Source organism: Pristiophorus japonicus, chromosome 5, assembly GCF_044704955.1.
Source record: "Pristiophorus japonicus isolate sPriJap1 chromosome 5, sPriJap1.hap1, whole genome shotgun sequence".
Lineage (NCBI taxonomy): Eukaryota > Metazoa > Chordata > Chondrichthyes > Pristiophoridae > Pristiophorus > Pristiophorus japonicus.
Window position 1 is genome coordinate 6303903 of NC_091981.1, and position 26624 is coordinate 6330526.

Genomic DNA, 26624 nt, shown 5'->3' on the forward strand with positions numbered 1-26624 from the left:
GAGAATATGGAGACAGAAGTTTAGCTCGCAGTCAAATAGAACACTAAGATTGCAAACAGTCTGGCTCAGCCTCAGACAATGGCCAGGAAGAGCAATGGAGTACGGAGTTTGTGGCGGGGGTCTTCCCAATAGTTAATTCGAAAATGTTCTGCTCATCCATTACTGGATGTTGGACAAGTAACGTGACAAATCAGAGGCAATGGAGGGGTCGAGAGAGTTGGTGGCGAAATAGAGCTCGGTGGCATCAGTGTATATGTTGTGTTTTCGGATGCTGTCACCGAGTGGCGTATGTAGATGAAAAATAGGACTCATGTAAGCCTTTCCATCTTTAAACAAAATAAACATATATTAGAGGTTTACAGGCTGACCATCCCACCCAATGTCCGAGTTAAATGCGGCTTTTAATGTAAACTAACTGTGGATCATAAATATCAAATTAGAAAATACCAGATAGTAATACAGCGTAGCTCAATGCTCTTACCGTCAGGATGGTCGAATTCACTGTCTCTGCAGACCAAGCGGTGAGAGAGGGAGGACAGCACCACAACATGCTTAAAGAGCTCCCATTTCTAGCAGGGCGAGGCCAATGCCGGACCGGAGCTGCCAGTCATTCATTGCTTGCACATGGTCTCATTTTACCATCTTAGTGTGGTGAGCCGCCAGACTCCTACTGTACTAAAGTCTCCAGCAATCACCTCCCCAGACAGACAGATGGGTGCCTTTTTTGTTAAACAGGCACTAGTGTTTCCACCACTGCAGAAGTTTCAGCCACTCTCGGCGAGCCTACCGGCTTCAAATAATAAGGGAAAAGCAGCGGATCGTCGATACAAGCTACATTTATTCATCAAATAATCTCCATTTATTCCTGTAGCTACAGCAATGCATACTCATTCCTATCGCGACTTAAAAGCCTGCCAATAAACTTGGCAGTTCACACTGGCTCCGATTTGTGGGGGTCTGGGTGCTAATTGGATGGGCCATGGCCCACCCAGACCACCCGTGGCTATGCCTCGATAAAAATGATTCCAGCCAACCAATGAGTATATGTGACAGGTTGGCCATCACACCCTTCTCTCCTTTGAAGATGGCACTGCTTGAGTTAGGTGCAGCGCTAAGGTAGATAGCATAATCCAGATCTTTAAAAAAAAAATCTAATGCAATGAACCAGATTTTTTTGTACTGGCTTTTCATAGGCTTATCTACTAAAATGGATTTCAACTTTGGCAGAGTTTTGCATGTTCCACCCTGGGTAAATCCATAGAAAGTGTGAAGGGAAAAGTTACTCAATGTAAAATGCTTATTTTAATAATGGAAAATGGTTGGGATAGGTTAAAAACAGCAAGAATTTTTAAGATTTTCAATTATTCCAGACAAATTCTTGAACTCTGGAATTCTTCTAAACATTAAAAGTGTGCATGTCGTTGGACTACATGACATGATGGAGCTGATATGGTTCCCCAGTGCCCATCTCCAAGCAACTCACTAGCAAAGATTTGATAGTCGGTGATCAATGATGCAACCTCAATTTGAATGTCCAATCCAATTTACACAAATTCTCAACTCCACAATTTTCTCTCAAGTGTTACTTCAAATATAGGGACCACCATTAACTCCTTGCTAACTGGAATATCTTTACAGCATCACGATGAAAGACAACACCACTGGCAACAGCTCATTATCTGCTAAAATGTAACTACAATACAATACTCAACTCAGTTTCTAAAAGCCACCTACCCAAATGGTTTTCCAAAGTTAAGCTTTTGCTACTGAACAGTTATATTTAAAACTCATGTGACAGGGACTGTGGTTCTCGTATTGGACTGTTCAGCCACCTAAGGACTCATTTTAAAGTGGAAGCAAGTCTTCCTCAATTCCGAGGGACTGATGACGATGACGACGACGACATTCAAAACTCGGTAAATTTAAGGTGTTGCACTTTTCACCCAAATAAGGAGGAGTGGCAAGGGAAGGCGAGTAGTCTGGTAACGTTTTCATGCTGTCTTCTTGATATTGTCAACAGCTTTTTATTCATGTCAACTTTGCTATTTTCTTTTTTAAAAGGGAAAGCAAATCCACAATAACAAAAAATTGTCAGAAGTTATCCCATTCTCCAGCTTTATTTTTTTTTTAAAAAGATCCCAATTTATAACAATATTTCACTGCTGTACACATACTTAATTAGCTTACTACACAATAACTGCCCAATATTTATGCAAAACCTTTCATTGTGTTGACAAAAGGCCTCAGCTTTTCAAACCACGGTCAGGGCACCCTAGCAATGCTCCTAACATAGTTGTCATTTTAAAGGCATACTGTAGCAAGTCAAAGGTCAATTAGCACCGTAAACATCTCAAGTACAGACTATCAAAAGTCGGCGCATTGCTCTTGGAGGCACTAGCGTGTTTCCCAAGCAGTTGTTTCTCTGCTCTGCGGCTCCCTTTTTTTTCAATGAATGTGAGAACTTCCTGTGTTCGTCGCATTGTGAATAGACTTTGGCAACAAGTCAGGAAGCCAATGCAGAGCTGTGTGAATGCATTAAATTCAAGCCCAGTCCTGCCACTAAATTAGAGGAATTCACATCTCCAACACTGTTCAAGTTGCTGAATGGATTCTGCTTATTTTTAATGTTATAATGAACAACATCCGGAGGAAAACTGTTCCAAATAACTATCATAGGGTCATCTCGTTAGAATTCTAACTTGGTTTCACTGGCTGGCTTTCACAAAGTATTGTTTGTTTTCCTTCTGTATTGATACCATCAACTCAAGCCTGCTATGGTTAAAAGCAGTTTCTAGTGTCCCCACCTCTCCTCTGTTCTTCCCTCACCCCCCCAACCACGATCTGTCCCCCTCCCCCCTCCCCCTCCCACCCCACCATCCCATTTATTTACCTATCAATTTTTACATCTGTTACTATGGAAGCTCTTTTGTGCTGCTCCACTATTTTACTTTGAAAATCAATGTTTTTTCACTGGCTTCATGCTCCTTTTAAGCAATTCTAAACGATAGGCAAGTGTTTATCATGGATTTTTGCTCACTAGGAAATGGTTTGGCACAAGACGTTGAAAGCTAATATAGTTGCTGGCATAGGAGACACAGAACAAAAAAAAAAACAAATCCTTAATTTCATTACCACAATTGGATTATATTCTCTGGAGTTTAGAAGAATGAGAGGTGATCTCATTGAAACATATAATATTCTGAGATGGATTGACAGGGTAGATGCTGAGAGGTTGTTTCCCCAGGCTGGAGCATCTAGAACCAGGGGTTGGTCTCAGGATAAGGGTTTGGCCATTTAGGACCAAGATGAGAAATTTCTTAACAGAGGGTTGTGAATCTTTGGAATTCTCTACCCAAAAGGGCTGTGGATGCTGGGTCATAGAGTATATTCAAGGCTGAGATCGATAAGATTTTTGGACTCAAGGGGAATCAAGGGATATGGGGCTCGGGCGGGAAAGTGTTGAGGTGGTAGATCAGCCATGATCTTATTGAATGGCGGAGCAGGCTCGAGGGGCCATATGGCCGACTCTAGCTCTATTTCTGATGTTATCAGTTTTAAGTGAAATAGTTTCTCCTTTTTTTTTCCTCTCACTGCCTTTTATATTCATCCAAAAGTAAGACCTCAGCCAAACTGCACATGTGTGCAGTTCTGCATATATATATTTTTTAACTATTATTTTGGTGCTTTTCTTACCAATGACCAGCAATTATGTAACTGAAATTCGAATTTTGCAAATGTTTCAATATCTTCAGAGGGACAGCAACGGAAAGAAACAACTGCTCCTAATCAAACATCCTAGTGACACCAACATTGTAGTTATTATGTGGCACAGGTCATTGAATAGCTGTACAAAGTGAAGCAATAATTTGCTAGCAGTCATTCAGCCATTATCAAACTTTAAATCACTTGCCTGACAATCAAATGTGCAACAAATATAATCATATTCAAGTCAGTGAAACATTTTGGACTTCAGCATATAAAAGAAAGTCACCCACCTCCAGGAACAGATAATTAGTTTGTGATTGAGGACACATGGGAAATACAACATGTATTTATATAGCGCTTTAACATTGTAAAACGTCCCTTGGCATGTCACAGGAGCATTATCAAACAAAATTTGACACCGAGCCACATAAGGAGATATTAGAACAGATGACAGGTTGGTTTTAAGGAGCGTTTTAAAGGAGAGAGAGGTTGAGAAGCGGAGAGGTTTAGGGAGAGAGCTTAAGACCGAGGTAGCTGAAAGCACGGCCACCAATGGTATAGCTCTGCGCAGCAAAGTATCACAGTGTGTGTAAGTAGCCAAGAACACTTGGTAAGAAGAATAAAAAAAATAGTCTCAGCTGACTCACCTGGGTGGGGGAGCCGGGGGGGGGGGGGGGGGTGTACAGGGAGAGAGAGAGCAGACGCTCTCATTACACAGACTCTCTCACTCCCTAGCAACTAACTCAATGTGACGGGAGACACAGTCATCTGCCTGCCCTCATGTGTAGGGCATGAGGAGAAGAGAGCAGTCATGATTTTTTCTTTTAAATTGCCTCAAAACAAGCACATTTAGTGATAAGAAACTAGATTTTATTTGTACTTATTTGATTATGCTTTTTTTTATTTATTCAGTTCATTGACGAGGTTGGTGGAGAGGAGGGAAGTTGTATTTGTATTTTTCTCTCCCATTGAAGAAAGTGACAGCCCCACCACACATGCAAGTTATGTACTGCCAGAGTCTATAAATCAGTTCCATGCTTGATCACACTCTTTTGAAATTGATAAAGTGCCAGGTCTTGCTTAAAAAAACATTCAATCACAGTGCAGTCAATATTCTCTAAATTTGGAGTCGCAACTCGAGGGCGTCACTGCAGCATTAATCAACAGAAAGCCAGTTTTGGGTACAATAGCTAAAAAGACGTGGGCTAGAAATTCGGTTCCCCGCAATAACTGTATTTTTTTGCCAAAATTACTGTTATCGCAACGCTATCGCTATGAGACTGTAAATTCAAGGTTTTATTGCAACATTTAAATCAGATTGATGTTGATCGTTGGCATTGCACAAGGATTTGCGGTGCAAACTGCGATCCTCGTCAACTTTAGTCCGAGGCCGATACCGCTGTGAGTTGGGCCTAGGGAGGGCGGAAAAACACCTAAAAATAAATTGGGGAGAAAAAATTCACAAAACATTTACAAGACACTTATCTAGCAAATCGCTGCAAAAGAATTAATAAAAACTTTAAACTTACTTTTTTTGCAGGTCTTCATACTTACCGCTGCTCCAACGCAGCTTTTTCCCTGGCGGTCTTTTACGTGCATAATAGGGGTGCGCACAGAGCGTGAAAGCACGGCCACCAATCGTATAGCTCTGCGCAGCAAGGTATCACATTGTGTTTAAGTAGCCAAGAACACTTGGTAAGAAGAAGAAAAAATAGTCTCAGCTGAATCACCTGGGTGGGTTGGGGGTGGGATGTGTGTACACGGGAAGATTTTTGCCGAAAGCGATATTTCGAGTCTTGCATGCTGGCGCTCCTCTCTCCAGCGGTATTTAAAAACCACCACAAAATGTCTCCGAATTTTCCGCCGACCGGGTTTTCGCCCAAAAAGGTGAAAGAGCACCAAAAACTCGGTCGCAAAATCAGCGAATTTCTAGCCCATTGTTTTCACTAAGCAGTGATAAGCAACACGTTTTTATTATTTACCGGCACGTGATGCCAATAACACCAGAAGTGTAACATGATATTTAGTTTTCCCTCCTCCCCACACAAAGGCTGGCCACATACAGTATTTTTTTCATAAAAACAATATTCCTTTAAAACTCTTCATAATCAGTCTTTAAATAAATTCTATATAATTCTTGTCATCCTCAAAGATGGCAGCTGAGCGTTGTCCTTGCACCCCTGCTGTGCGCGCCGATGTTTCTGACACATTTGGTGGAGCTGTGTGTTACTGCAGGATACTCATGGTTAACAGAAGAAAAGTCCCAACAGCTTCTTGTGGAAAGTATAAACCATTGCTCAAGAGGCCACAAATATGATGTACAGAGGTGGGAAGAAAAGAGCAAGGAGGAAAGGATGGAAAAGTGAAAGAAAGCTATAATGATTGTAAGTGAAATAAATTGAAACATATGAAAAATGACAGACAGGAAAATATCTACTGTTCCATCCAACCTGTCGTCCTGCAGAGTTGCGATGAGTCATGTATCACAATACAGTCCCCACCATTTATAGTGGGAGCGTTTGTGTGAACAGGATTTGCCCACTAAACATGATGGTATAATGTGGTAGCATTAATAACATTAAAAATCATTTCAATTCATTTTAAAGACTGCCAGAGAGAGGACAGTTCTCGTTGCAGCATTACTAACTTTATTAGAAAACAACAATAATTCACAAGTGAATTAAGCGGTTTCATTTAAGGGATTAAAAAGTGCTTTCATGCAGTTAAAATATATATTCTCAATTTAGAAACAGCTTAATTTCAATATATTTTGAGCACTTGCTCAAACGTCATAGCTGAGAGAAATGTGACAAAAAAACTAGTTACCAGAGGTCTATATTTACCAGATAGCTTTCAAATCTGGGGCATTTATTACAACTGATGGACTGTATATACAAATTCACTGGAAAGGTAAAAGAATTCTCTCATTACTTTGGTCAATCCTTAATGGGGGGGAAATCTCTGCAGAGAGATTGTTAATCCGAAAAGATTAAATATTAAAATGAAGTCTGCCTCAATAAGGCTCTATTACAGTCAGTGCACCTTATTGAGGTAATGGATAAAGGTTATAGTTTTTTGGCCGATATAAGCAATTGCACATTTTAATCATGGGCATTTTAAGTGGTACTTAGACTCCTCACCACACCCAGAAGCCATACAATTGTCTGGGAGATGCAAAAAGAGCAGATAAAAAGCACGGGGTAATTATGGGGGGGGAAAAAAATTGGGAAAAATAAATGATCTGCCTTTTCCTGGCCCCATAAGCTGAAAAAAAAGAGAAGCAAACAAATAGGAAAAAGGAACATAAAGGAAACGCGCAAAGGAATAAAGCTTGAAAGAAAACAAAAATGAAAAAAAAATTGAGAAAGAAAAAATCTAGGGTTCTAATCCAGACACAGCAGTGAAATTGGTGGTCACTAAAAGATAAAGGTTTTTGCCGATGAGGGAATTATCAGGCTAGCCAAAATCAAAACCATGAACATGCAAGGTCAAAATTCAGAATCAGAAATGTGCAAAATGGAGTTGCAAAGATGAATGAACATTCAAAATCACACCCCTTAAAGCATGCTAGCAATGGCCGTGAGATGCTGTAAGGCAACATTTTTAAGCATTATGGAACTGGATTGGAATGTGTCTTAGAATATGCAGATGGTCAGCAATGTCACAATGTGCGCAGCTTGTCAAGGCTCCATTATTTACCATTCCTTCTCTTTTTCATACAGTCCACTGAAACAATTATTTCAAGATGACAGATTAGGAATGCTTGGGGCTTTTAGTATGTTTCTGAATAGAATGAATGACAGACAGTGGAATCCATCGACAAGTTTTCTTGGGTGGATGATGAGAGGCTGGCTAATAGAGTATTGTAACAGTCAAGACTGGAGGTGACGAGCATGGATGAGTGTTTCAGGGTGGAAGGGCTGAGGTAGTTACCGAGGTGGAAGTAGGCGGTGTTTATGATGATGACGACATCATCTTCAGCCTCAGGCATAAACTCCATACCCTTTCCGCTAAATCCATTCCCCTCCTAGCTGCCGTCTCAGGCTGAACCAGACTGCTCACAAGCAACTTTGGTGTCCTAATCAGCCCCAGATTAAGGCTTCGACTCCATATTTCATCATCATAAACACCGCCTACTTCCACCTCCGTAACTACCTCAGCCCTTCCACCCTGAAACTCTCATCCATGCTCGTCACCTCCAGACTTGACTATTACAATACTCTATTAGCCAGCCTCTCATCATCCACCCATCCTAAACTACAGCTCATCTAATACACCGCTGCCTGTATCCCATCACTCACTAAGTCCCACTTGCTGACCTACTATGGCTTGCACTTCACCTACACCTCAAATTTAAAACTCTCGTCTTTAAATCTCTTTATGACCTCGCCACTCCGAGTTAGTCCACCCAACCACCCCCCAGCCAAAATCTCCATTCCTGCGACTCTATCCTCCACCCCCACCATTGACGGCCATGTCTTCAGCAGCCTAGTCTCTCCACCCTCTTTAATTTCCTCCCCAAACCCCATCTACTTTTCCATCGCCCTCTCTTCCATTAATACCGTCCTTAAAAGACTTGCATTAATATAGGTCTTTCACAACCACCAGGTGACCCAAGGCGCTTTACAGTCAATTAAGTACTTTTGAAGTGTAGTCACTGTTGTAATGTAGGACAGGCACCTCTTTGACCAAGCTTTTGCCTATCCCTCCCAATAGCTCTTTCTTTGCGTCCATTTTTAACTTGCATGCCTGCGGTGTACTTTGGAATATTTTTCTATGTTGCAGGCACTAAATAAATGCAAGTTGTTGTTGTTGTTGCCGGTTCCATATTGGAAACAGCTAATTGAAATGCCTGTTCTCCAGCTTCTAACGAAAAACACTGGTGGCAGTCTGCTAACTACAGATTCCAATCGTGTTTACAAATACCACAGAAGGTTAAGCATGAGTGTTCAAGATATGTCAGTTGCAATAGCTAATTAGCTTAGAAAAAAAAGGCAAGTTCCTGAGGGACTAAGTTATCTCAGGGGAAAGGGCCAGTTCGGATCTCTGAATTTTAACCACTGTAGAACCAAGAATCGTGGACTTGACAGATCCATTATAAGTATTGAGGTTTTGCAGAATAAGTGATGTTTTAACTCACCCTGCTGAATAAAAACATTAGAATTCTTCAAAATAGGCTGGATTTAATAAATTGAGAACAAGTTACCCTCTAATATTTACTAAAACCTTTTTAAAATTTGAGTCCGATTTTACTGAGTTGAATTATCTGCTAAATGACACTCATTTATGGAGAACATGAATAATGAAGACAGCAAATGTTGCGCTTCCAGAAGCATCGAAAGCAACTCAAACGGATGTAACTAATTTAGCTATACAGATACTTTTGTGGGGTGGGGGAAGGGAGAAAGAGAATCACTAAGATTTTATTTGCTTCTATTTCACATTACATTAGAAACAAGCATATTTAATTAGGCAAGCGTGACTAGCCTCCAATATATCTTAACCACATATTCAACAGTGGCTTTTTATAGCACTGATAAACATCAGCCAGATTAATACCACAAACTACAAGCTTCCAATAAACTAGAAAGTAGATGGTTTAGAACATGCATCGTCAAAAATATAGGCTAGAATTACTAACCGATCATTAATTCATTTGAGTTTTCAATGGTATCATACTACACTTACTGCACTGATTGATGAACAAACCTAGCTCTCAAAAAGCACTATGATTTTTATTTATTTTACATATAAATCTTATTAAAATGGAAAATTAACTGCAACATTCTGTTTATATATTCAATCTGTAAAAATAGTATGTGGAGATTTAAAAGTGGTGACATAAGAACATAAGAATTAGGAACAGGAGTAGGCCATCTAGCCCCTCGAGCCTGCTCCACCATTCAACAAGATCATGGCTGATCTGGCTGCAGACTCAGCTCCACTTACCCGCCCGCTCCCCATAACCCTTAATTCCCTTATTGGTTAAAAATCTATATCTGTGATTTGAGCTAGCCTCAACTGCTTCCTTGGGCAGAGAATTCCACAGATTCACAACCCTCTGGGAGAAGAAATTCCTTCTCAACTCGGTTTTAAATTGGCTCTCCCGTATTTTGAGGCTGTGCCCCCTAGTTCTAGTCTCCCCGACCAGTGGAAACAACCTCTCTGCCTCTATCTTGTCTATCCCTTTCATTATTTTAAATGTTTCGATAAGATCACCCCTCATCCTTCTGAACTCCAACGAGTAAAGACCCAGTCTACTCAATCTATCATAAGGTAACCCCCTCATCTCCGGAATCAGCCGAGTGAATCGTCTCTGTACCCCCTCCAAGGCTAGTATAACCTTCCTTAAGTAAGGCGACCAAAACTGCACGCAGTACTCCAGGTGCAGCCTCACCAATACCCTATACAGTTGCAGCAAGACCTCCCTGCTTTTGTACTCCATCCCTCTCGCAATGAAGGCCAACATTCCATTCGCCTTCCTGATTACCTGCTGCACCTGAAAACTAACTAGAGTTTTGTGGGAGGACCTGCCGAAAGTCAGCCCGGAGGGCGGTGAAAATTTGGAAGCTCCGCTAAGCCTGGCGGAGCTGACTGGTGCCCTCGACCGGCTCTCGAGGGGAAAAACCCCGGGGCTGGACGGGCTGACCGTGGAGTTCCACAGGGCTTTCTGGGACGTCCTGGGGAGCGACTACGCGCAGGTCCTGGGGGAAAGTCTGGCGACCGGGGAGATGCCCCTCTCTTGGCGCAGGGCAGTCATCGTCCTGCTGCCTAAGAAGGGCGATCTCCGCCTCCTTAAGAACTGGCGCCCGGTCTCCCTCCTCAGCACGGACTACAAAATCTTCGCCAGGGCGATGTCTGCTCGCCTTGGTGCCGTGCTGGACCACATGATCCACCCCGACCAGTCCTACACGGTCCCGGGCCGGACAATCCACGACAACATCCATCTGGTCCGGGACCTCATCCATCATTCCCAGGAGGCTGGTCTGTCGGTCGCCTTCTTATCTCTCGACCAAGAGAAGGCGTTCGACAGGGTGGATCACGACTATCTGCTCGGAACTCTGCGCGCTTTCGGGTTTGGGACGCATTTCGTCGCCCGGATCCGACTTTTGTACGCCGCCGCGGAGTGTCTGATTAAGGTTAACGGGTCCTTGACGGCGCCCCTTCGCTTTAGGAGAGGGGTGCGCCAGGGATGCCCCATGTCCGGCCAGTTATATGCCATCTGCGTGGAGCCTTTCCTGCACCTCTTGCGGACGAGGTTGACGGGACTGGCTCTGCAAGGGCCAGGCGTGGAGGTCGTCCTCTCGGCTTACGCCGATGACGTGCTCCTCGCGGTAGAGGATCCCGCTAACCTGCGGAGGATGCGTGAGTGCCAAGAGATTTACTTGGCCGCATCCTCCGCCAGAATCAACTGGGAGAAATGTTCCGGACTCCTGGTGGGTCAGTGGCGGGTGGACTCCCTGCCGGAGGAGCTCAGGCCTTTTGCCTGGAGCACGACCCATCTCCTCTATCTGGGAGTCTACCTTAGCCCCGACGAGGGAGCCTGGCCGGCGAACTGGCAGGAGCTGGAGGCCAAGGTCGCCGCTCGCCTAGGGCGCTGGACAGGACTGCTCCGAGTGCTGTCCTACAGGGGTCGAGCGCTAGTCATAAACCAGCTGGTGGCCGCAATGTTGTGGTACCGGCTGGTCATTTTGACCCCTCCCCCTGCGTTTGTCGCCAAGATACAGAAGAAGCTGGTGGACTTCTTCTGGAACAACAGGAAGCACTGGGTCTCTGCTGCGGTCTTGAGTCTCCCGCTTGAGGAGGGCGGTCAGTCGTTGGTGTGCGTCAGCGCCCAGCTCGCGACTTTCCGTCTTCAGACCCTGCAGAGATACCTTTACGTCGAGCCCCCTCCTAGGTGGTGCGCTCTGGCGACGTATTTCTTCCGCCAGCAGCGCGACCTCAACTACGACACGCAGTTCCTGTTTGTGAACTTGGGGGGTGTCGGGACCACCCTCCGGGAGCTGCCTGTCTTTTGCAGGGACCTCATCAGGGTCTGGAACAAAGTCTCCACCAAGCGCAGCTCTCCGCCGGCTGGAGTGGCGGCTGTCCTGCAGGAGCCGCTGCTCGGGAATCCGTACCTCCACGACCGAGGTTTTATGTGGCGGTCGGAAGAGAGGGCTGTGGCTGGTGAGGTGACCAGGGTCAGGGACCTGCTCGATGGCGGAGGAGCGGGCTGGATGGCGCCAGGCACGCTGGCGCGGCGCCTAAATTCAGCCGACGTCCGCCACGCGGCCGAAGCCATCGAGTCGCTAAAAACAGCTTTGGGCCCCGACTCTGTTAGGTGCATCGAGGAGGCTCAGACACGTGGGGAGATCCCGTCCGAACTGACCCCCGTCCGGATGGAATTCCTCATTGGCGCCAAATCCCGGAACCTCCCTCGGGGGCCGGCGCCTCACAACTTGAGCCGCCTCGGGGAAATCCCCTCCGTGCCTTTCAGTTCCTCGCGGAGGGGTTTCCTGTACGGGCTGCTCCTGCACACTCTCAACTTTGCCATCCTCGCCGGCCGTCCGGACACGCCATGGCGTACCATCTTGCCGTCCGGAGGAGGCGGGGGTCCCCGATGGAGGGCACTCTACGCAGGGGTCCTCCCACTATTCGTCGGGGACTTGGCCTGGAGGGTGGTGCATGGAGCAGTGCCTTGCAACAAATTTTTAAGCCGGTTCACGGACTCCCAGGCCGCCTGCAATTTCTGCGGTCTGGAGGAGTCCGTGTTCCATATTTTTATTGAGTGCACGAGGTTGCAGCCCCTGTTCCATTATTTGAAGGGGCCGCTCTTACATCCGGTCCAGGGTGTCCTTGGAGATGGAGCACGCGGTGTCCACCGGTACGCTTGCGGCCTTCCTCGAGAGGTGAGCACCGGAGGGACTGGAGTGCATCATCACGCCCGGCAACCAAATTTTAGTTTGATTTTACGTTTTAAAGTTTAATTTGTTTTAATTGCCGGTGCTTTGTGTCCCCCTTCCCTTTTATAGGGGGCACTGGGGAAAAAATGTGATTTTAGTGCCCAAAAAAAAACACAAAAAAAAACAAAAAAAGAAAAACACAAAAAAAAAAGGGGGAAAAAAAGAGCCTTGTAAATGTCTGGTGTGTCATCCAGGTCGGGTGGCACGGTTTAATGTTTTGTTTTACAGATAAACTCTAAAAGAGTTTCATGCACTGGCTCAGTGGGCAGCACACTTGCCTTCGTGTCAGAAGGTTGTGGGTTCAAGTCCCACTCCAGATATTTGAGCACAAAATCTAGGTTGACACTCACAGTGCAGTACTGAGGGAGCGCTGCACTGTCGGAGGTGAATCTAAAAGAGTTTCATGCACTCCGTGTTCCATGTTTTTATTGAGTGCACGAGGTTGCAGCCCCTGTTTCATTATCTAAAGGGGCTGCTCCTGAAATTCTGGCTGCACTTCAGTCCCACTCTCCTGATCTTTGGGCACCCTGTGCGGAGGGGAGCGGGTAGGTCTGAGGGCCTCCTCGTAGGACTGCTCCTGGGCACGGCCAAGGGTGCCATCAGTCGGTCCAGGCAGCGGGCGGTCGAGGGGGTCGTTCAACTTGACTGCCTGCCTCTCTTCCGCTCTTACATCCGGTCCAGGGTGTCCTTGGAGATGGAGCACGCGGTGTCCACCGGTACGCTCACGGCCTTCCGCGAGAGGTGGGCACCGGAGGGACTGGAGTGCATCATCACGCCCGGCAACCAAATTTTAATTTGATTTTACGTTTTAAAGTTTAATTTGTTTTAATTGCCGGTGCTTTTAGTGTCCCCCTCCCCTTTTATAGGGGGCACTTGGAGAAAAATTCAATTCTGTGCCAAAAAAAAAAAAAAAAATTGGCATTGTAAATGTTGGTGTTTCCCCAAGATCGGGGGGCACGGTTTAATGTTTTTTCCGTTAACTCCCTAAAAGAGTTTCATGCACAAGGACCCCCAGGTCCCTCTGCACCGCAGCATGTTGTAATTTCTCCCCATTCAAATAATATTCCCTTTTGCTGTTCCCCCCCCCTCCCCCCCAAGGTGGATGACCTCACATTTTCTGACATTGTATTCTATCTGCCAAACCTTAGCCCATTCGCTTAACCTATCTAAATCTCTTTGCAGACTCTGTGTCCTCTACACAACCCACTTTCCCACTAATCTTTGTGTCATCTGCAAATTTTGTTACACTACACTCTGTCCCCTCTTCCAGGTCATCTATGTATATTGTAAACAGTTGTGGTCCCAGCACCAATCCCTGTGGCACACCACTAACCACCGATTTCCAACCCGAAAAGGACCCATTTATCCCAACTCTCTACTTTCTGTTAGCCAGCCAATTCTTGATCCATGCTAATACATTTCCTCTGACTCCGCGTACCTTTATCTTCTGCAGTAACCTTTTGCGTGGCACCTTATCGAATGCCTTTTGGAAATCTAAATACACCACATCCATCGGTACACCTCTATCCACCATGCTCGTTATATCCTCAAAGAATTCCAGTAAATTAAACATGATTTCCCCTTCATGAATCCATGTTGCGTCTGCTTGATTGCACTATTCCTATCTAGATGTCCCGCTATTTCTTCCTTAATGATAGCTTCAAGCATTTTCCCCACTACAGATGTTAAACTAACCGGCCTATAGTTACCTGCCTTTTGTCTGCCCCCTTTTTTAAACAGAGGCGTTACATTAGGGAGGCTTTCCAATCCGCTGGTACCTCCCCAGAGTCCAGAGAATTTTGGTAGATTATAACGAATGCATCTGCTATAACTTCCGCCATTGCTTTTAATACCTTGGGATGCATTTCATCAGGACCAGGGGACTTGTCTACCTTGAGTCCCATTAGCCTGTCCAGCACTAACCCCCTCATGATAGCGATTGTCTCAAGGTCCTCCCTTCCCACATTCCTGTGACCAGCAATTTTTGGCATGGTTTTTGTGTCTTCCACTGTGAAGACCAAAGCAAAATAATTGTTTAAGGTCTCGGCTATTTCCACATTTCCCATTATTAAATCCCCCTTCTCATCTTCTAAGGGACCAACATTTACTTTAGTCACTCTTTTCCGTTTTATATATCGGTAAAAGCTTTTACTATCTGTTTTTATGTTTTGCGCAAGTTTACAGGACTATTTGAGAATGCCAGAAATTCTTGAAAGACATCTTTCCACCCAGTAAAAAAAAATGCATCTTGTATGGGCTATTGAATTTAAACATTTTTTTAAAACTGTGAATCAGTTTTTTTATTTATTCATTCATGGGATGTGGGCATCGCTGGCAAGGCCAGTATTTATTGCCCATCCCTAATTGCCCTTGATTACATTCAAGGCAGGACTTTAATTGATGGTACTGAAAGTCTAAAATGCAGTATTGCATAAGAAGTGTCGCTGCCACAAGAAGAATTTTCTCAGATACTAATCTCTGAATTGAGCGTACAGGGCTGATCACAACCTCAACCGTTACCGTGGGAACCTTGGACTGGCCACAGGAAGTAGCATGGGTCTTCGAAATGGCCTTTTATTTAAAGTTGCTTCTTTCAGGTTGTTCCCATTGCTGCTCTTAACTGCCAAATGGGAAGGTCTTGTAAAAGACAATTATACAGAGTAGCTTTACTTCATTCAAATTAATTCTTTTAAAAACTAGAGAAGCTTAAACAGTAGGATTAATACTAAAACATTAATATTTGAAATGACAGGATACTCATAGGATAAATGAAATGTGTAGACAGACAAATACAATGGAGAAATATTTTCAATGGCTGTTCATTTTGTTCAGTTTTCAAAAGGAGCAGTTATTTTTACATCACACAGCGGTCAGAAAAACTGTGACACGACACCAGTACAGTGATCGTGTAAGCTGACAAGAACATTGCATATCTCAAAAGTGTAAACAGTCGTCAAGCTCTACATTAACAAAAACTCACACCATTAGTTAAATGTGGAGAAAGCACATCATCTTCCCGCCCCCAAAGTAAAACATACATCTTTTGGTCCCCTACTTCTAGATCGCTTTTATTTCAATATATTTACCTATTTAACTAGCTGCTTTTTCCAATAGTAATTTTAGGCAAAAACAATTCTACCAATCTTTTCTGGATGATAAAGTGAACCATGAAATTGCACTTCTACACATCCATATATTGGGCCCAAGTTTCCACAAGAAAAAAAACGGGCGCCCCTCCGAGCTGGGCGCCCGTTTTTCGCGCCTAAAAAAATCCTCGGTATGCTCCACCGACTTACAGGTCCTGTGGCACTCGGCGCAGCCGGCACGAGCTGTGGGGGGGGCGGAGCCAGGTCCCTGCGCTGAAAACAGTGCCGGGACCTCTGCACATGCGCGCTACAGTCGGCACGCAAGTGCAGTAGCTCCAGGCGCCAAACTGTGTGGGAGGGGCCCGAAGCACGCAGCCCCTAGCCCTGGCCCAATGGCCTCACTGGGGCTGCGTGAATGAGGCTCCTCCCACGGCCAGCTCCTGCTCCCCGCCCGACCAGACCCGACACTCGCTTCCCCCCCGCCCACCAGACCCGACACCCGCTCCCCCCACTCCCCCGCCCCGACACCCGCTCTCCCCCCGCCCCGACACCCGCTCCCCCCCGCCCCGACCCGAGACCCGCTCTTCCACCCCCCGCCCCGACCCGAGACCCGCTCCCCCCCCTCCCCCGACCCGCTCCCCCCCCAGACCCGAGGCCCGCTCCCCCCCACCCCGACCCGACACCCGCTCCTCCCCCCCCACCCGCTCCCCCCCCCCCCACGACCCGACACCCGCTCCCCCCCCCCCCACGACCTGACACCCGCTCCCCCCGCCCCGACACCCGCTCTCCCCCCGCCCCGACACCCGCTCCCCCCCGCCCCGACCCGAGACCCGCTCTTCCACCCCCCGCCCCGACCAGAGACCCGCTTCCCCCCCCTCCCCCGACCCGCTCCCCCCCCCAGACCCGAGGCCCGCTCCCCCCCCACCCCGACCCGACACCCGCTCCTCCCCCCCACCCGCTCCCCCCCCCCCACGACCCGACACCCGCTCCCCCCCCCCCCCCACGACCTGACACCCGCTTCCCCCCCCCCCACGACCCGACACCCGCTCCCCACGACCCGACACCCGCTCCCCCGACCCGACCCCTCTCTCCCTCTCCCTCCCTCCCCCTCTCTCCCTCCCTCCCCCTCTCGCTCAGCAGCACGAACAGCTGCAGAATTCTCCCTGGCTGAAGCACTTTCACACAGGTAGGAAGATGGTTTATTTAATCTTTTCTTGGCTTATAATTGTTTATTCAGGTTGGATTTATTTGTATAATATTTGTAGAAGTATAAATAAGGGTTTATTGTCGAATTTAATGAGTTCCCTTCCCCCCCACCTCGTTCTGGACGCCTAATTTGTAACCTGCGCCTGATTTTTTAATGTGTAGAACAGGTTTTTTCAGTTCTACAAAAATCTTCACTGGCGCCATTCTACTTTAGTTTGGAGTACATTTTCACTGTGGAAACTTTCAAATCAGACGTCAGTGGCCGGACACGCCCCCTTTTGAAGAAAAAATTCTGTTCTAAACTAGAACTGTTCTACTTGACTAGAACTGCAGAAAAAAAAATGTGGAGAATTGCGATTTCTAAAATAGCCCGTTCTCCACCAGTTGCTCCTAAAAATCAGGCGCGAATCATGTGGAAACTTGGGCCCATTGTCACTAAAGTTCCATATGTACACACAGTGCAAATGATTCAGTGACTTGCACACTAGAAATGGCACGTTAAGTATAACATTTGCACATGATCCAACTAACTGAAACATGTACATTTAAAGGAAATCATGTTGCCCTTCTACCATACTATAGGAATATTTAAATGTACTGTAGTAAATTTTATTTACTATAGTAAATTAAAGATTTTGCAGCTAAGACCCAGAGATCACATCAGTGAAAATGCTCATCCTGGCTCAGCTGATTAAGCCAGTGGTGGCTCAGCCATCCGAAGCAAGTAGATACCAGGTTTTATCCCTAGCCTGTGCCACGTTATCTGATCTCAGCTGGTAAGGCAGTAAGACATTATGATTTGCCTAATCGCCACAAGGTTAGGGAGGGGAAAGGCACCAAGATTTCTGCTTGTAACGACTATCAGCCTCTGCTGGAAGTACATCTAGATATTGGGTGGGAGCAGGCACAGGCTATTTTCTGTGCAGTTGAAAAATACTCCACAGTAACCAGACCCCATGGAACTGTAACCCAGGAAGGCATCATCATCAGGAGGGAAGGAGAGAAAATTGGCAGGAAAAAGAAAAGGAAAAAAATCCCACTGCTAACCTTCAACTCAACATTACAATTATAGCAACAGTTTAAAAGAATGATTTTCCAGGTCTGTGAGATCTCCAATGAGCCTCACCTGCTGGTTGTGCATACTGGGAAATCGCAGTCACGCCACCCACAATTCCATTGATTAGATGGAAAACCACGGGTAGTGCCCACAATTTCCCAGTATGCGCACCCTGCGGGAAAGGCTCTCTGCTGGCATCAAACTCGGGAAACTACCTCCTGGGTGTACAGCAAACGTATAAAAAATTCTAATCAAGATTTGGCCTCAATAATTCTGAGCAAGATCACTTGAACTGTAATTCTTATTTGCCACAAAATTTTTTTTTTTTTAAACTGTGCACCATGTAAAATCTGTATCTGCAGTAGTTACTGCCTTTAGTTAACATGGCAGTGCCTTACAATTGCTTCCCAGTGGCAGATAAGTGACTGTAAGGTGCTAGGGTGTCATTCAATAACCATTTTGACCACAGCAACTTGTCTGAAGTAGACCTCATCACACATACGTGGTGCGCTTCACAAAGTAGCTTTTAAGCACACAAGTACATATTTGGGGGGGGGCGGGGGCAGCAATTTTCTTGAATTACAGGCAAATGTTAATTACATAAGTTTACAAGGATTCTGGAAATTCAAACTCTGCACTTCAGACAAGGTTTGAAGTTAACACTGAACACCAGGAAGCACACGGAGAGAGAGTGCCCTGAACCAAGATTCAACACAGCCAACGCACAAAGCATTGGCATGCGAAAATGGCACAAAACACGGGCATAATCATCTGAGCATCTTGACTGCCAGACAATAATTTAACTTATTTTTAAGCTCCATCATAAACAGATATTTTGCTTCCGCTTCATGTCCCCCTACATCAATGACTGATCAAGAGGATTCAAAGCAATTATATTTAAAAACCGTGCACCAAGGTCCTCAACTTTCATTATATGAACATTGATTTTTCCAATGTACAAAACTACTTGCTTCCCGTGAAATCTATTCAGAGCACATCTTGGGACCGGGAACTCAGTTGGCATGTTGTGCATAGATCAATAAGAGATCATTTGGTCTATAAAGTCCTACAACTGAGGAGACATTAACATATGATGTAAAAGAAAAGACTTGCATTTCTATAGTGCTGGATGTCCCAAAGTGCTTTACAGTCAATGAAGTACTTTGAGGTGTAGTCATTGTTATAATGTAGGAAACGCGGCAGCCAATTTGTGCAGAGCAAGCCCCCACAAACAGCAATGGGATAATGACCAGATAATCTGTTTCTTTAATGATGTTGATTGAGGGATAAATATTGACCAGGATACTAGGGATAGCTCTCCTGCTCTTTTTTGAAATCATGTCATAGGATCTTTGATGTCCACTTGAGAGAGCAGACGGGGCCTCGGTTTAATGTCTCATCCGAAAGACGGCACCTCAGACAGTGCAGCATTCCCTCAGTACTGGCACTGGGTGTATCAGCCTAGATTTTTGTGTTCAAGTCTCTGGAGTGGGTCTTGAACCCCCAACCTTCTGACTCAGAGGCGAGGGTGCGACCTACTGGGTCACAGCTGACAGAAGTACAGATAATGTAAAGAACAGACCTCTTCTTACAATACACCCCAAGCATTTAATGTTCCCTTGGTTTAGCATTTTGGTGTTTAAAAGCAGTTCACAACATCAATAATTCAAAATGTACTCAAAAGTAATTTGAGGGTATTACAAAAACCATCCACAAAATTAAACAGTATTTTTAGGAAAAAAGTTCCACTGGTGGGTACAAACATTGAAAAAAAATGTACACTTGTGAGGGAAGAATAAATTTGAATACTGTTTCAAGATTTAACTGGAAAAACTGAGACAGGTTTGTTTTACACTTCGGTGCCATTTATCAAAAATAAATTCACTCAGCAATACACAAAGTTTAACTTTAGCAGTTATACTTTCAAGGTTTACGAACTTGATTGCAAATATAGTAAACTGTGCGACAGGAATACGCATCGTGGTGCAACAAGTAATAGTTTCACACAGTATGTGATTATTACTTGTGGTTATGTTATATAACCAGCATTTTATTGAAAGTAACATACATCTGACAAGGGAGTTCTTAGAGATAGCAGTTATGTCTTAACCCTTTAATGGGCTTTGGAGGGATTCTGGATGACATTTTTGAATCAGTGCATGCTTTTATAAGATTCAAACTGGGTCTGCAACCATAGGAAAATAGGAATTGCCGGACAGAAAAATACCAAGGCTCATCTCGCTCACCTTCTATCCTGGTAGTCGCACGATAAAATGATTATGGAGTTGCTGACTAATCATAGCAATCAATCTCTATCAATTACTCTACAACAGATCCAGACATGAGGCGAGGACAACCCCCAGTTATGGAGAGCTTGGGGACCATCGGTCCAACTGTCACTCGTTCCTCCCGAGCACCCTACACTCACCACGTCACGTCTCAAATTACTGCATCTCAAAATATTATTTTCTGAAAGATATCTATCAAATTTACATTTGGATTAATTTGTACTGACTGCTTCTACTCTCTCCCTAGAGAACCTGTTCTATAGACTGACCACTCACTCGCTCACTGAAATATTGTTTCTGCTGGTTCTACTGTTCTACAGCAGCCACATTTAAAAAATAAATTGTGTTTTTTGTGCTCCCGCTAATCTGAAGAGTCAGGGAAATACCCCTGTTCAGGTAAATTAATAATTCAGATAACCAACTCTGTATTAGCTCAAATATTATCGTATATTGAACCACAATACCCTAAAATAGAGCAGATACAGAGTAATAAAATCATAAATCTTTTGAGTGCTCAAATTTTTGAAAGATATATTGGTGCATTATATGTCCTCCCTTAACACACACAATTTTGGCATTTAAAAACTTAGCCATGCATCTTTGCAAGAGCTACATGCAGCAGAGAAGCTCAAGATTGTTCAGCGGGCTGAGCCACTGGACATAAGTTCCAGGTGAATTAAGCTAATGTATGGCTATGGCGAGATTACATCCCCTGAGGAAAAAAAAAACTGAGTACAGGGAGTCAGCAGTTTTCTTTGAGTTGCATGAAAGTTTGCTAGCATGGAACAATGACAGGTGACAAGCAGAACAATCCTGCATTGGAAACACAAATCAGACGCTCCTCAAAGATGACAAATACTCTGTTTGATGAAGCTGATGATGCATTTGAAGGTTTTTCACCTCCACCATAACTGTTTTTGCCAGTAATTTTGTACTTTAATGTATGTGTTGCACTTTAAGTAGTTCAATAAAGGTTCACTCCATCATTTCCAAGTCTCACGCAAGGTTTTTGTTTTAGCATCTGCACACTAATGCACACAACTACTTTTGGCATTCTAGGAAAAAAAGTTTCCTGATTACGCGTGAAGATTATACACAAAATCACTCAAATATTTCGAACCAATTTGGATGATAAATGGTGTTCAGATGAACAGCTTCCTTATCATGCTTTTTATCACAGCACTTTGCAAATTCCACTGACTGCTCACAGCATTTATATATAGTGCATTTAACAGTTCTACTGGCACATTTATAGGTCTTACTCTAGTGAACATGGATGTTTCTTTTACATGCAAATTAGCATGCAAAAATCAAGCTATGTGATAAAAGATATAGTTCAATAATATACACATACGTGCACTGGTGTACTGCGTGCAGTTTTGGTTTCCATATTTAAGGAAGGATATACTTGCTTTGGAGGCAGTTCAAAGAAGGTCCACTAGGTTGATTCTGGGGATGAGGGGTTGACTTATGAGGAAAGGTTGAGTAGGTTGGGCCTCTACTCATTGGAATTCAGAAGAATGAGAGGTGATCTTATCGAAACGTAAAAGATTATGACAAGGTGGATGCAGAGAGGATGTTTTCACTGATGGGGGAGACTAGAACTAGAGGGCATGATTTTGAGTAAAGGTCTGCCCATTTAAAACAGAGAGGAGGAGGATTTTCTTCTCAGAGGGTTGTAAATCTGTGGAATTTGCTGCCTCGGAGAACTGTGGAAGCTGGGACATTGAATAAATTTAAGACAGAAATAGATAGTTTCTTGAGCAATAAGGGGATAAAGGGTTCGGGGAGCGGGTGGGGAAGTGGAGCTGAGTCCATGATCAGATCAGCCATGATCTTATTAAATGGCGGAACAGGCTCGAGGGGCCGTATGGCCTCCTTCTGTTCCTATTTCTTATGTTCTTGTGTTAAGCACAGCAATTAATGTGCTTATGTATGGGTGTCACAACTTAAAGATATTGAAAATTATTCTGATACTAATGCAAGGAACATGATCATTTTTTTATGCAAAACAAAAGACCGCTGATCATATGGGTGGAAGTGTTATTTTATAATCCTGAAGAACACAACAACCATCTGTAGTGATGATAAAGCCCATAATAGTCACCAGTGTAGTCAGCTAGCCCCAGCCCCAGCACCTTTTGTGCAGCACATTTTGGAAGCGAGTCAAGTAGTCTCACTGCATTGTTTAAACCCTTAACAGAAACAGCATTATACACTTAAAAACCAAATACATTTGAAACACTCTTGAATGTCAATCCAACGACACAAACATAAAGGGGGCACCACGGCCAAATAAACTGCATGTAATGAGAGGAATATAATGCTCCATTGTGGATGTGATTATGGTTTTAATTCACTAGCATGACATCAAAACACAAGTAACTCACTTGTGCTTCTCCATCAGTGCTATTTCCATTTTAAAACCTTGATAGTTACATGTGTGAGGAGGAATTTCTTCACTCGGAGGGTTGTGAATCTTTGGAATTCTCCACCCCAAACGGCTGAGTCGTTGAGTACATTCAAGGCCAAGATCGATAGATGTTTGGACTCTGGGAGACTCGAGGGATATCGAGAGCGGGCAGGAAAGTGGAGTTGAGGTCGAAGATCAGACATGATTTTATTGAATGGCAGAGTAGGCTCGAGGGACCATATGGCCTACTCCTGCTCCTAATTCTTATGATATTCTACACCTATCAAAATACATGTTAATGCGGTCTTTAAAGCATTTTGTTCATGCCAGTCAAACATTTTATATGCTTCTCAATGCTAAATTACCATACTTAATAGATTATAAACATTAAAAACTTAAATTCTCACCTTTCTGCAATTCATGGGCTAATGACATTTCTCTTTTCAACACCCGCATGCATGACTGCAAGTACTGCCCAAGACATGTCTGGAAACTAAGTTAGCCATTGCAAACAAAGTGTACATCTCTGCCTATCTATTTTCCCTTCTCTCCAGAAAAATAAAATCAGCCTTTGTTCTTTTAAGCAGGAGAAAATTCTAAACTGGTCCTGAATATTTTCACAATACAAGTTTATCAATTTTGGAGGTATTACGGTATATTATTTATCAATAAAAGTTATTAGTTTTCAGACAGTAATAACAGGTGGCATTCTAATTAAAAAAAAACAAGTCTACAGGAACTGATCAATAACACTTAACAATCGTACCTGCATAAAATCGAATCAAACAGCCAATTTCTACATCCATTCCTTCCTCTTGCACCCTGCAAGGATCTTTAAATCCCAGTTTAAAGAGGTACTCATTTTGTATTTCAAGGGGGTTTTCATGCAGCTCCAGCCTCCTGGTAGTTTCACCATGAAGTTGTACATAGACCATTGACGTGAGCAAACTCTCAATTGCCTCCATTCTCAAAGTGCCAGGGATCAAAGACTTCAGCCTGCCATCGTCACAGTCCAGCAGTCCCCGTCCGCCAGCAAGGAGATCTCGCCTCAACTCCGACCTGTCCAGACATTCCACCTTGACCAATGTGTCATTGATGGCATGGCCGTTTGAGTGTTCATTATTTGCCGTAACGCTGTTAACGCTACGATTCGCAGCAACATTGTCCACAGCCACCAGCTTGACAGAAGAAGTGTTTGACGATTTGAGTCGATTAGTATGACTATCCAACCTGAGCCTGCTAATTTCAGAATCAGATTTTGGCCCTTCTCTGGCAGTGGCGGGTATTGTGTGCACCTGCCTGGCACTCGCAGTATTCGGTTCCTTGTGTGTGGCATTATCCAGTGACCTCCCAAACCTGGCAAAGGTAGGATTATCTCTCCCGTACCCGACGATGTCAATGTTTGAATGTTGGCCGGCATTGGCAGCGGTGCCCGGCGACAACGCAATGCCCATTTTCCCTTGGCTGTTAGCAGCAATATCCAACGACCTGGCGCTCAAAGTATTCGCGTGGCCGGGCTTGACCGAAGCAACTGGTTCTGCCCTGGCACCGCCGGCGTTCCTCGATGCGCCCGGCCTGATGGCACCCATGTCGTCCAAGGGGCTCAACTTGGCGACGGAGGTCGCCTTGCCCGCGTTCTTGGCTCCTTGCTGGGCGGGCTGCAGCAACCTGGCAGCCACCTCGGCCGCCGTGGTGTCCAGGGTGCAGGTGACAGCTCGCAGGTAGGTGCAGGGCGACGACGAGGAGGGAGAGGGAGAGGGAGAGGACGGCGACGTGTGCCGGTCGTAGAGGTGCAGGCACCCTCTCCGCACGTCGGCCCGCACCCACTCCCTGTCGCCCGCCGTCAGCGGCCTCTGCTTCGGCCCCCACACCGCCTTACGGTCCAGGCTGCGAGTGTGGCCGGGGGAAGGGGCTGCCGTGGTGACGCCGGAGGCGGCGGCGGTCGAGGTGTTCCTCCTCAGCCTCCTCCTCAGGAGCAGCGAGTTGGAATTGTTGCTCCAACTCTTAGCGCCACCGGGCTTCGCATTGGCCGGCAAGGTTGCAGAAGACGAGACATGTCCACCGCCACCTCCTTCTCCACAGGAATCCAGCCGCTGCACTTCATCGCCACTTTTCAATTTACTAATTTTACGCCCGAAGCTCTGCCTCTGGAGCTCGGAAACCAAGGCGGCTTCCATCTTCCCCCTCAACCGGTCGTGGGTTTATTTTTTTTTTTCTCCACACACTCTCACACACACAAAAAAAAAATATATATTCTTTTTTTAAAAATTAATTAAAATCCTGTGAGAAACCTCTCTTCTTTTTTTTTTAATTTCGGCCCTAATGACAGCATCCTGCGAGCGTCTCTCCCTCACCGGCGACCGCTGACTATCGCCATTACGGAATGGGCGACGGACGAACGGACGGCTTGTCCCCGCGCTCCGCTTCATGCATAATTCAGCAGCTCCCTTCCTGAATATTCATGAGTCCGTTAACTCCACCCCCTATACACAACCCCCCCCCTTTTTTTCTAAATTATTTTTGTTATAAATGTCAGACTAGCATCCGATGTCTTGATGAAAAATAAATATATATATATATATCTCGGAGTAATTTTTTGGGTCTTTTTTTAAAATTTGGCTTTGAGGGATCGGCCTGCGATCATATTGAATATTCATGAGCGCGCCCGACGCCCTGGGGTGGCAGTTGGCGTGCTCTCGCGCTCTGGGTGACTTAAAGCGCCCCCGCCCACCCCGCCGTAGTGCTTTCTGGGAGCTGTAGTTCTGCCACCTGGCTTATTGCCTACCCAGCCGCAGAGGGAGAGGCAAGCGAACTACAATCCCCGGCGTGCATCAACGCGCTAACGCATGCGCACACACACACGGCGGCGTCGGCGTCCTCAGCTGTCGAACGACAGAGATTGCCGCTGTGGAGATTTTAATTTTATTTTCGGTGCTTCGTTAATTCGACGAAGGAGATTGACGCTTCGAGTCGGATCTTACCCTGACCTGAGGTAAGAGGACTTTTGTTTGTTTTCGCGGCACTAACTGTGTTGGTGGCTCCCTGCTCGGAGTGAACCTGTATTATTCACCTCAGCGGGCGGATTTCTGCTTTCACTGCGGTGGATGGATGAGCCGTGGCTCAGTGGGCAGCATTCTCTCTCTCACCTCTGAGTCAGACGGTTGTGGCTTCAAGCCCCACGACAGAGACTTGTGCACAACAATCTAGGCTGACACTCCATCGCAGTGCTGAGGGAGCGCCGCACTGTCGGAGGGGCAGTGCTGAGGGAGCGCCGCACTGTCGGAGGTTACGTTACACGGACGTTACTCTCTCAGGTGGATGTAAAAGGTCCCATGGCATTATTTCGAAGAGCAGGGGAGTTCTCCCCGGTGTCCTGGCCAATATTTATCCATCAATCAATATCAACGAAAACAGATTTATCTGGTCATCAACACATTGCAGTTTGTGGGAGCTTGCTGTGCGCAATTTGGCTGCCGGGTTTCCTACATCGCAACAGCGACTGCACTTCAAAAAGTACTTCACACTTAGATAGATGCTGAGGTCGATAGATTTTTGGAGTCTAGGGATATGGAGATCGTGCGAGATATTGGAGTTGAGGTCGATCATCTTATTGAATGGCGGAGAATGCTGAGCGGCCAAATGGTCTACTCCTGCTTCTATTTCTTATGTTTTGCTCATTGGCTGTAAAGCACTTTGGGATGTCCTGAGGTCGTGCAAGTTTTTCTTTTCTTTCCTTTCCTTTTTTATTATGGGAAAGTAATGGGTTTGGGTCAACCCATTATCTTCCCATAATAAAAACAGGTCAGGCAGCATCTGTGGAGAGGGGGCTGAATTTTCGCCACCATTCTGCGCCGTTCTTTTGGAGCAGACTAAAATCTGCAAGTTTTGCCAAAGTTTCTGCGCCATCCTAAATTACTTACGCCG

General features: G+C 45.3%; 1 protein-coding gene across 2 annotated transcripts in view; it reads right to left on the reverse strand.

The window, feature by feature from the left end:
* phlpp1 (PH domain and leucine rich repeat protein phosphatase 1) overlaps positions 1-25079 on the reverse strand; it is a 190741-nt gene extending 165662 nt beyond the window's left edge. For both annotated transcript variants that reach the window (XM_070880333.1, XM_070880332.1), the window contains exon 1: positions 23467-25079. In XM_070880333.1, the coding sequence (XP_070736434.1) occupies positions 23467-24877 (1411 nt within the window). In that variant the 5' untranslated portion in view covers positions 24878-25079. The remainder of the gene's footprint in view (positions 1-23466) is intronic.
* Positions 25080-26624: the final 1545 nt, after the last annotated feature.